Below are 12,041 nucleotides of genomic sequence, written 5' to 3'. Positions count from 1 at the left end.
AGAGCTGTGAAACTGTGGAACAGACTCCCTCCAGAGGTGGTTCTGGCCAGCTGTAGATTGCTTTAAGAAAGGTCTGGATTCTTTCCTAAATGTACATAATATATTGGGGTACTAACATTTATAGGTAAAGTTGATCCATGGAAAATCCGATTGCCTCTCGGGGATCAGGAAGGATTTTTTTCCCCTGCTGTAGCAAATTGGATCATGCTCTGCTGGGGTTTTTTGCCTTCCTCTGGATCAACTGTGGGTATAGAATTAGGTATATGGGATTGTATGATATATATATTTTTTTTATGGTTGAACTGGATGGACTTGTGTCTTTTTTCAACCTGACTAACTATGTAACTATTAGTGCCCATCAGTGCCACGTATCAGTGTAGCCTATCAGCGCCTATCAGTGTCGCCTATCAGTGCCCATCAGTTCTACATATCAGTGCCACCTATCAGTGCCCATCAATTCTACATATCAGTGCCACCTCATCAGTGCTGCCTCATCAGTGCCCTTCAGTGAAGGAAAAAACAAAATTTTATAACAGAAACAAAGAAAACGTTTTTGTTTGTTTTTTCAAAAATGTCAGTCTTTTTTCGTTTGTGTTGCAAAAAAATAAAAACCGCAGAGGTGATCAAATACCACCAAAAGAAAGCTCCATTTGTGGGAAGAAAATTATAAAAAATGTAGTTTGGGTACAGTGTTGTATGACCGCACAATTGTCATTTTAAATGCAACATCACTGAAAGCTGAAAATGTTCCTGAGCAGGAACGAGGGAAAGTGCCCGGTATTAATGTGGTTAAAAAAAAAAAAACATTTGCAAAAATTCATTTTTTTTTCTGTGAGTATTTTAAAAGTATTTTATCCATATCGTTGTGCTGTAATAAATGCTCAATGCCATTTTTCCCACAGTAATAATCTTTTATCTCTTCCTGTAGTTCAGGTTTCATGGGTTCTGTGCAGTGTTGCCAACCGTCCGTGGTTGTGGGAATGTGCCAGTAAAAATAGCAGAGATCGGTTCGGCTTGGAACTGTGCATGGAGATTGGAGGCAGGGGGTGATGGTGGCTGCAGTGGCACCGCAGAGGGGGGTGGAGAAAGGGGACGATGGAGGCAGGGGGAGATTGTGGCATCGCAGAGGGGGGTGAAGGCAGGGGGTGTTGGTGGCAGAGGGGGATGGCGGCAGGCGGTGATGTGAGTAAATAATTTGCCCTTATTATATCGAAAATAACAAAAATATTGTTTTTTACCTTAAAGCGGAGTTCCACCTAATAATGGAACTTCCGCTTAACCCACTCCTCGCCCCCTTACATACCACATTTGGCATGTAATTTTTTTTGGGGGGGAGTGGGGGCTTCAGGAGAAGGGGACTTCCTGTCCCACTTCCTCCTTCCGCCGAGGGGCTGGAAAGGCGATTAGCTTAATCGCCTTTTCACAGCCCCTCCCTGTAGGCGAGCGCCTGTCCAATCGGACAGCGCCGCTCGCGCATGCGCACTGCCGCTCGCGCATGCGCAGTGGGTGCCCGGCCGTGAAGCGGAAAGCTGTCACGGCCGGGTGCCCACACTAAGAATGAAGACGCCGGCCGGCGAGGGGGGGGGAAGAGCGGAGCCCCGGCCGGCGCGTCGCTGGAGCCGTGGAGCAGGTAAGTGTCTGTTTATTAAAAGCCAGCAGCTACACTTTTTGTAGCTTCTGACTTTTAATAAACTTAAAAAAAAGGTGGAAAACCCCTTTAATATCTACCTTAAATCACATTGCTATTTGCCTAGCGTACTTGTTTGTAGCCTAAATACTGAAATTTTAAATGTAATTTAGTAACTTTTGTGAAATGCCAGTAAAAACTTGGCTGCGCCAGTAAATTTCAGGTGTCGTGTCAGTAAATTTCAATCTGGTAGGTTGGCAACACTGCTTCTGTGTTGTGCATGAAGAGATATGTATTGGTAAAGGATCATATTTCTCTAGTCGCATTGCTTTAAATGTAAAAACTGTCAAAAAGTTGCATGATGTCAGTAGAACAGCATGTCACACAGATGGTTTGCACTCAGGGAACCAGATCTGCAGTTCCAGCTTTCACTCTGTGCCTTGTGAGAAGCAGCCAATAAAGGCTGTGAAGAGAACACCCAATGAGAAGGCTTCTGTTATGTCATGCAGGAAGACTTGAATGAACAGCCAGGTCTAGGAAGGGATCAGATGTGAGTTTGGTATCTGAGTGCATTGTCTGCTGTCATTACACGTTGTCTGCTGTCACTACACGTCTCTGGCTGCACATTGTAGAGCGAATGCTCATGTGATGCACTCACTGGGTGATGAGATCAAAGGATTCTCTAAAAACAGGCTCAAGAAACAATGCACTCGTGTCACAACATTATCAGGAAAGAGAATCATAGAGACATGGAAAGATTCCCTGGTACATGTTGTGGATGACCCAGAGCAACGTGACGGACCAGCCTGTGGATATGTGCAGGACCTTAGCATGGACCTGCAGGTGGGGGTCATCAAGACCTGGCTATTGTTGGGTAAGTGCGAAATCGTGTACATTTGATTATACTTTTTTTTTTTCTATGCATCAGAAACCTAAAAGTAAACAATTGTAATTTTTAAAGGGTGAATCCACCCAAAAGTGATACTTAATCAAAGTGGAACCCAGTGTGACGGGTTCACCGCTGGCTTCTTATTTGTCAAATGTTTCTGCCGTAATACCTTCCTCTGTTCCCAGGGCCGATCCGCCCTATACGCTCACTATGCAAGCCGCTTAGGGCCCCGCAAAGCTGCGGAGGGCCCCCAAATTACAAGAGTCCACGCCTGGTGAGAAGTACCGTATTTATCGCAGTATAACGCGCTCCCGTGTATACCGCGCACCCCTAAAGATGCCCCGAATCCTGTGGAAAAAAGTTTGTTTTGTACTTACAGTTTTGGTGTCTTGCGCGGCGGCCTCGTCGGGTCCGGCGTCCTTCTGCGGCTTCGGGTGTCCTCTTCGGCGGGTCCGGTGTCCTTCTGCGGCTTCGGGTGTCCTGCGGCGGGTCCGGTGTCCTCTTCGGCGGGTCCGGCGTCCTCCCCGCTCGTTTCCCGCGCCGAGTTTGAATACTGCGCCGACATATACAGAGCGCAGTACACTCGTGTATTGTCGGCAATGCTCGGCTACACGCGCTGACGTCCTGTACGTCCAGGACGTGACCGCGGAAGGAGCCGAGACTGCCCGACTATACCCGAGTGTACTGCGCTCGGTATATGTCGGCGCAGTATTCAAAACTCGGCGCGAGAAAGCGGGTATCGGCGTATACCGCGCACCCACGATTTTGCCCTAAATACGGTAATTTTCCCCGCTTCTCCACTCGCTGGCTGCATGGGAGAAGAGGTAAGAAGTCAGCCCCCCGCTTCTCACTTTAATGTAAGATGTCATTTCCGACAGCAGAACACCCCCCCCCCCCCCCCCATATCTCAACTTTAATGTGATATGTAATTTTGCTTAGGGCCCCAGGGAGGTCAGGATCGGCACTGTCTGTTCCTACCCACTTTTGCATGTTTCAGTGCCTCTTGTGACAATGTTCACATGCTAAAATAGTCAGAGAGGAAGAATGTGACCCTCCTAATATTAGCCACAACAGTTGTGCAGACCTGGGAACTCAAGTGCAAAGATCTCACCATTGGCGTCCCTAAGGAATATAAGGGTGCGCTTATACTGGGTATTGTTCAACTGAACCATGAGTGAGTAGGATTGTCCCAACTGCCTCGCTGGTTTGCACTCACATGGGGCTATAAGCAAGTGTTTCTGGGCATACTTATATGATCACCTCTGCCAACCATACCACAGTGATCCCTACTTCCATGCTTGGTGATCTATGATGCTTCAGCACGGTTTGCGCCAACACTGAAGCTAACCGTATCGGACCACAAGTGAACCATTCCCAGGACCACCCTTTCCAAGTGGTCCTGGGCACAGTGCGCTTAACCGTTCCCTGACACCAGAGCATAGATAAGGGGGTACCACCAGTCCTCCTGTACCGGGCCCAAGCAGCAGGGTGAATCGGATGTGGGCAGGGAGGGTGATCGGTGCGGCAGAGGGGCAATTACTGGAACCAATCACCTGTATGGCTCTCTTCTTCTCCTCTCGCTCCCGTTGGCTTTCAGCTGCTGCAGAGAGCCATAAAAATGACCGGTTCCAGTAATTGCCCCTCATGCCACACTGATCACCCTCCCTGTGCACCATACATTTCCCCCTGCTTACCAGGTCCTCCAATGTGACCTCCCCCCTACCCCTGCAGTGCTGACGCTTCCACCCTCTCATTCCCGTCAGAACTGCAAGCACACAACAGGATCCTTAAAGGGGTTGTAAAGGTAAATGTTTTTTCACCTTAATGCATCCTATGCATTAAGGTGAAAAAACATCCGACGGTACCGGGCCCCCCCCGAACCCCTGTTTTACTTGCCTGACCCCTCGAAAGTCCAGCGCGCGTCCACGTTTTCCTCTTCGGTTCCCAGCCTGGCCGTTGATTGGCTAGGCTGGACGGATTGATAGCAGCGCAGCCGTTGGCTGGCGTTTCTGTCAAACACAGCGGATGACGCAGCGAGCCGGGGGGCGGGGCCGAGTGATACAGTCGGCGGCTATACCCGCCGCTGTATCTCGGGAGCGCGCTCGCAAAAGCTTTCCACCATGCGAGCTCGCTCGCATGAAGGTGGAAAGCTTTTGCGAGGAGGCGCCGAGACAGCCGCCGAGGGACCCCAGAAGACAGGGTTAGGGGACACTCTGTGCAAAACGAGCTGCACAGTGGAGGTAAGTATAACATGTTTGTTATTTAAAAAAAAATAAAAGTTTTCCTTTAGTGTTCCTTTAAAGTGGTTGTAAAGCTTCACTTTTTTTAAAAAATAACAAACATGTCATACTTACCTCCACTGTGCAGCTTGTTTTGCACAGAGTGGCACCGATCCACGTCTTCTGGGGTCCCTCGGCGGCTGTCTTGGCTCCTCCCCACATCAGCTATCCCCCTCTGGGAAGCACTCTCCCAAGGAGGTTAGCTTGCGGGCGTGCTCCCGAGTCCTGTATCCAGCGTCCATAAGCCGCCGACTACAGGACTCGGCCCCGCCCCCCGGCCCTTGCATCATTGGAGTTGATTGACAGCAGCACGAGCCAATGGCTGTGCTGCTATCAATCTATCCAATAAAGAGCCGAGAAGACCAGGCAGACATCAAGCGCGTTCTCGACGCGGGACTTTCGAGGGCTCAGGTAAGTAAACAGGGGGGGCTTGCAATTACTGAATTTTTTTTCACCTTAATGCATAGTATGCATTAAGATGAAAAACATAAACCTTTACAACCCCTTTAAAGTTTGAGAGTGGGGGGAAGGGTCCAGTAAATATGTCATATTTACCAGCCCCTTCCTTTCCTGAATGAACACAATGAGTGGTCAGTACCGATCACTCACTGTGTTCATTCATAAATGAAGCCTTGGCTGTATGGAGCACCATATCAGGTTGTCTTTATAGGACCCCATGGTTTCTAACAGCTGCCCTACTGGGCACCGTTTGGAGCACTCACACTGCTTAACAAACCAGACCAAGGGGGTGAACCGTGCAAAGACACAGTTAATTAAAACAGTCAGTGTAAGTGCACACTATGATGCTTATAGTCCGTACTTTAACTCTCTACCTTCTGTCTAGTAGTTTAGCAGCTACCAAAGGCTGAAATATCAGATGTATGTGGACTGACCTTTCTTGCTTGAGGGTTCTTTTACACTGTTGTGTTTTAACACATTAAAATGCATGTCAAATGCACGAACATGAGATGGGTAGTCATCTTCTGGAGCACTCGTACCTGGCACCTTGGATGGCCAAATATCTGAGGTTAAAGTGTCATGAAGGAATAACAAATGCTAGTTGGCTGAACTATGCTGACCCACTAGCTTTAAAGTGTTACTAAACCCAGGACCCTGCATTCACTATATCTGGTCTCCTACAGAACATGGAAATGCAATTATTTTAGTAAATATAAACCGCTAAATACCTTTTCTCATCAGCAGTATATCGCAGTCTTGTGACTTTTATCAGTGTCCAGCCAAGCACTGGTAAAGCTTGTAGGAGGAGTTTTCATCCTACTCTGACTGTCCTACAAAGCTGCATGACTCCTGACCCTCTGTCTGGACAGTGCTGATTGGCCCTGTGCTCATTACATGCACCCTGCCAAGGAAAAAAAACTCTAGCAATACACACCAAACTGAACATATGCAGAGTGCCCTGTAGTATCAAGAGATGGATTGAGGACTGTAGAAGAAAGCAAAGGTTCAGAGAAGACATGATCAAACAGCCTTTCTACACAATGCACAGGATTAACCCCTTAGGTTCTGCAGTGAGTATAATAAAAGATGACCAGATTTTTTAAATGAAATCTGGGGACATTTTTTTTTTTTTATTATTATTGGCAAATGGTAAACTATTTTAGAAGCATATTTTCCTGAAATGATATATGCAGTGTATGTACAGAGTGCAGAGTTCAGGGGTGCACGATGTGCAGAGTGTGTGATGTACAGAGTTCAGGGGTGCACTATATACAGAGTGTGCTAAGTACAGAGTGCAGGGTTCTATAGTTGCTAATAGGGTTGTCCCGATATCGGTATCGGGACCGATACTGAGCATTTGCGGGAGTACTTGTACTCCCGCAAATGCCCCCGATGCCAGATCCGATACTACAAGCCCCCCCCCCGCCACCGTCGCCGCAATGCCGCCGCATACCGCAATGCCACCGCCTAGTTATTCAGCGTGTGGGGAACAGTACAGCTTTCATTTGAATAGCTGTCTGTTCCCCGCCGCATATAGACACTCCCCCTTGCTCAGGATTGGACGGGTGATCTGTCTATCAAAGTGCAGATAACCCGTCCAATCCCGAGTAAGGGGGAATGTCTATACGCGGCGCGGAACACACAGCTATTTAAATGAAAGCTGTAATGTTCCCCGCACGCTGATTAACTAGGCGGCGGCATCTAGGTATGGGGAGACATGGCTGCATATGTGGGGGGACATGGCTGCATATGTGGGGGACATGGCTGCATATGTGGGGGACATGGCTGCATATGTGGGGGACATGGCTGCATATGTGGGGGACATGGCTGCATATGTGGGGGGACATGGCTGCATATGTGGGGGGACATGGCTGCATATGTGGGGGACATGGCTGCATTTGGGGACACATTTAAAAAAAACTATCGGTATTCGGTATCGGCGAGTACTTGAAAAAAGTATCGGTACTTGTACTCGGTCCTAAAAAAGTGGTATCGGGACAACCCTAGTTGCTAAGTATACAGTGCAGAGATCAAGAGTGCGCTGCGTACAGAGTTCAGAAGCACGCTGTGTACACAGTGCAGTGTTCAGGAGCATGCTATGTACAGAGTGTAGCATTCAGGCATGCACTACATAGAGTATGGAGTTGCGAATTAGCTGATTCTCTTGAAAAGATTGCATTTGCTGATGGTACTGACCACCAAACTCAATATGGCATATATCTTACACTAACATGAAAAGAGAGAGAGATAGTACAGAGAGAAAGTTCACATTACTTTTATTGAGATTCAGGGCTCTTGCACACAGGTGGCTGAGCCCATTTAGTGTAATTGCAGCCCAGGTGAAATGTACAGCACGTCACTGACATGAATAGCTGTACTCATGTTTATTATCACTGTATAGAGTAATACAGCAGCACGCAACTTTTCATGCCAGTGAACGGGCTGTACACTGCACATGGGCTGCAATTACACTGAATGGGCTCAGCCACCTGTGTGCAAGAGCCATGGCCTGGATGGAGGGAGGGATGGTTGGATGGAGGGGGGGGGAGGGATAGATGGATGGAGCGAGGGAGGGATGGTTAGATGGATGGAACAAGAGATGGAGGGAGGGAGGGAGGGAGGGAGGGAGGGAGGGATGGTTTGATGAATGGATGAGGGAGGGATTGATGGATGGAGGGATAGAACACACAGACATCCTGTCCGGGTGCTCTTCTTCTAGATTTCTGTATCTCACACTGTGGAAACAGCCTCTGCTCTCATTGCTGGCAGAAGATGTTTCTTTAGACTCATGGGCTAACTGCAGAGGCTGAGAAATAATCTGTCGTCCTCTTGCAATCCATCCTCCATAGCAGGCTGTGTTTTCTCCACTCCTCTCCCCCTCCAATCCAGCTTAGCTTAGAAGTCAAATCAGGTGGGCTGAGGAAGGGGGCGGGTACAATGCTTTCTCATTAGCTAAGGAGGCAGTGGAGAGGCTATATATCAATCCGCCTCTAAAATCAGGCTGCTGGGTCTAACTAAACTTTATCGGCTTATGTGGCCGGAGCAGCTGTATCCCTCCACAGGAAAAAAAGAGTCCCCAGCCTTCTAGCATCAAAAGAAGATGTGCAAGTAGTAGCATCTAAATTTTAGGGGTGCTATGGGGGTGCTTAAAGAATTTTTGGAGGTGCTTAAGCACACCCAAGCAACCACCTGGCGCCGCCCCTGCCGGGGACAAAACCAGGGAGAGACTTGGTTCGGGGACAGTGTCCTCAGTCCGGGTACATCTGGTTACCCTAGTATAACAAGCATGCTTTACTGCATATATAAAATATGATAAATATAGTGTAGCACAACCAAAAACTCATAAGTCAAGTCCGAATATTGACAAAATCCCACCGTAGTGCAACTTTCAGTGACAGTTCATTGATATGCAGAGACTTCTGTGACCACCACCGCTAGCTGGAATGCCTGCTCACCTCCCAATGTTGACTCCACTACTGGGTCACACACATCTGAAGTAATATCTCTCAGGATGTCTTGGGGGAAATCTTTCCTCCTCCTGGTGTTCCTGGACAAGACAGGACTCCTCCCGGGTTCTCACGATATGGACCCCACTACAGAGTCACACACGCCTGGTGAAAAATCTCTCAACATACCTCGGGAACACGAATCCTCATCACAGTGCACCTAGGCAGCTCAGTCCTCCTCCCGGGATCTCATTCAATCACGTGTAGCCATATAAAACAAAGGCAAACCATAGTACTCTCTGCTAATAACATTTAATACAATTTAACTTAGGGATAAAATACTCACATACAAATGTGAAAAACCGGCATATCATCAATATTGATAAAAACGGAAAAACTTCCTGAATGGCGGCACCTCGTACCTGTACGCGTTACGCTCTCTAATGAGCTTCTTCAGCAGGTCCTACTGAAGAAGCTCATTAGAGAGCGTAACGTGTACAGGTGCGAGAGTTTTTGGTTGCGCTACATTATATTTATCATATTTTGTTTATTACCTAATGAGAGTCACAAGTTGATACACTCTAAGTGGTGTGGGCAGCAATCGCGTCAAGCCTATCAGTAGGCAATTCTATTGATTTATTATATTTTTATTTTCACAATCACATTGTTTATTGCACTGATTATATATATTTTTTTTTACTATGACTGCATATACACACTGATTTTACAGTTGTGGGTTTAGTAACACTATTTCCTTTACAAGAATCAACCCCAAGCAATACTGTAGAACATCCATTCATATTATACGATCATTGTTGGGATGACTCAGTCCTAAATTTGAGTTGAGTAAAGTTTGTATGATGTAATGCCTAAAATTCCTTGATTAGCGATCAGTGATTCAAGAAAGACAATGTGCCGTTTGCCCAGGTAGGAATTGTGATGTCAGTTTTCTAGTCTTTACTGGCCGGTCAGAATTATTGATGAGGGTTTCATATGTCAGTAGCTCTGCACAGTGTGCCACCTTATATGACAGTCAGTGATGGTTCTGTTGCCAATACTGTTGGCAAATACCTGGAAGATAAAGTGGCCTACTGTAATAGTTGCTACAGTAAAATGTTTACTTAAATTAACACATATAAATATAGAGAGAGAGAGAGAATGAACAGCAAAATAAATTAAATTACCTTTATAACTAAGGCCTTTTTATGCATTTTATGTCATTTTATTTTAGGTTCACAAGATATTGCACAGGACCTGGCTGTACTAAAAAACTATAAGGTAAACATTTGCTTTTTTTAGTGCTGTAAGAAATGTAATTTAAATACTTTGGATAAAAAGAGAAACTCTAATGACCGCTTTTCATGACGAAAAATTAAATTGGTCGTTAAAAACGATCGTGTGTAGGCTCCAGAGCATTTTTCTTGACGAGAAAAATGGCCATTAAAAATTTAGAACATGCTCTATTTTTCCTCGTAGTTTTTCACGTCGTCGTCTTTCTCGTCATGAAAAACGGTCGTGTGTGGGCTTTAATGACGGAAAATGCGCATTCTCAGAAGCAAGTTATGAGAAGGGAAATTTGCATAATCAGCCCAAAGGGTGGCGCCATTCGAATGGAACTTCCCCTTTATAGTGCCGTCGTATGTGTTGTACATCACCTCGCTTTGCTCGAGCATTTTTTTTTCACGATCGTGTGTTTGCAAGGCAGGCTTGACAAAAATCACATCAAGAAAAACGTTGTGTACGTGGCATAAGAGCCCACTCACACCGAAACGGGGCGCTGAGAAGGTGCGTTCCGTGCATATTTCCTGCACCGCACGTGAACACGTTGCCCTTGCAAATGACTTACGGGAGCCATTAATTGTTAATGGCACCCTAAATGCATCCTGCAAACACAACTCATCCACCAAATCGCATGTTGCTGCAGTAATGCCTGCACTACTTTTTGCTCAGTTCTGTGCGCCTGGCAGCCTATTCAAAAGAATGAGCTGTCAAAATCAGAATGCGATGGACCACACAGCGTTCAAGATGCGAACACTAGGGATGACCCGAAAACTTTGTGTGAACTTTAGAACCCTGTTAAAGTCTATGGGACTCCAACGTTTAGATTTCAAAGTGCTAATATGCAAATTATTGTCCTAAAAAGTGTTTGGGGACCCCGGTTCCTGCCCCAGGGGACTTGTATCAATGCAAAAAAAGTTTTAAAAACTGCAGTTTCGGGAGCAGTGATTTTAATAATGCTTAAAGTGAAACAATAAACGTGAAATATTCCTTTTCAATTTCGTATCTAGGGGGGTGTAAAATATGCCTGTGAAGTAGCGCTTGTTTCCCGCAGCTATAATGAATTGTCGGCTCCTGGCTATACAGAGAAAAGTCATTAATAAAAAATAAAAAAAAATGCGTGGGGGGGTCCCCCCAAATTTAATTACCAGGCCCTTCAGGTCTGGTATGGATATTAAGAGGAATTCCACCCCAAATAAAAAAAAATGATGTGGAGTTCCTCCCAAAAATCCATACCAGACCCTTTTTCCAAGCACACAACCTGGCAGGCCGCAGGAAAAGAAGGGGGGACGAGAGAGCGCCCCCCCCCCTCCTGAACCGTACTAGGCCACATGCTCTCAACATTGGGAGGATGATTTGGGGGTCTATGACCCCTCAAAGCACCATGTCACCATGTTGATGGGGACAAGGGCCTCATCCCCACAACCCTTGTGCATTATTCAATCATATGTGCTCAAGTGAATGAAGTAAAAGTTAAAAATGAGTGCCAGCAAACAAAGTTTCAAACATATAAGCCCAGCTTCACACTATTGCGAACACAGACATTGCATGTGATTCACAGCCGCACTGCTGGTGCAGATCACATGCGGTGTCTGTGCAATGCGAGTTCAGCCATACAGTTGGATTTGCACAAAAAAGGTGCAGAAACTTTATTTTTCCCGGACTGGAATCAGATCGCATAGGTGTTCTCACCCATGCAATTCGATTCCTGTTCCATTGTATTGACACTCGCACCGGTTTGCAGAGGGCAAGTGTGAACTGCCTGCGGGAGAGATGTGATGTGGGAACCCGCGCTGGTATCGCGCTGGTTCCCGCATCGCTACAGTGTGAACCCAGGCTCGATGTGCCTCTACATATACCGTATTTATCAGTGTACAACACACACCTTAATTTTAAGAGGGACATCTCAGGAAAATTTTTTTTTTTTTAATAATTTTGAAGCAAAATAAGGGTCTGTGCCCATCAATGCAGCCTTATTAGTACCCATCTGCAGCCTCGCCATTGCCCATCACTGCAGTCTAATCAGTGCCCTTCATTGCAGCCTTGCTCATCATTGCAGCCTG

At 46.5% G+C, this 12,041-nt stretch overlaps 1 protein-coding gene across 1 annotated transcript in view; it reads left to right on the top strand.

Moving 5' to 3' along the window:
• Nucleotides 1-2,093: 2,093 nt before the first annotated feature.
• The window catches only part of DUSP19 (dual specificity phosphatase 19), a 33,801-nt gene continuing 23,853 nt past the window's right edge, over nucleotides 2,094-12,041 (top strand). Inside the window, exons 1-2 of the mRNA XM_040357628.1 lie at nucleotides 2,094-2,501; nucleotides 9,932-9,978. Coding sequence (XP_040213562.1) covers nucleotides 2,276-2,501; nucleotides 9,932-9,978 — 273 coding nt within the window. The 5' untranslated portion in view covers nucleotides 2,094-2,275. The remainder of the gene's footprint in view (nucleotides 2,502-9,931; nucleotides 9,979-12,041) is intronic.

The sequence above is a fragment of the Rana temporaria genome, chromosome 6 (assembly GCF_905171775.1).
Source record: "Rana temporaria chromosome 6, aRanTem1.1, whole genome shotgun sequence".
NCBI classification, from domain to species: Eukaryota; Metazoa; Chordata; class Amphibia; order Anura; family Ranidae; genus Rana; species Rana temporaria.
This window is presented reverse-complemented; position numbering and strand designations above follow the sequence as displayed.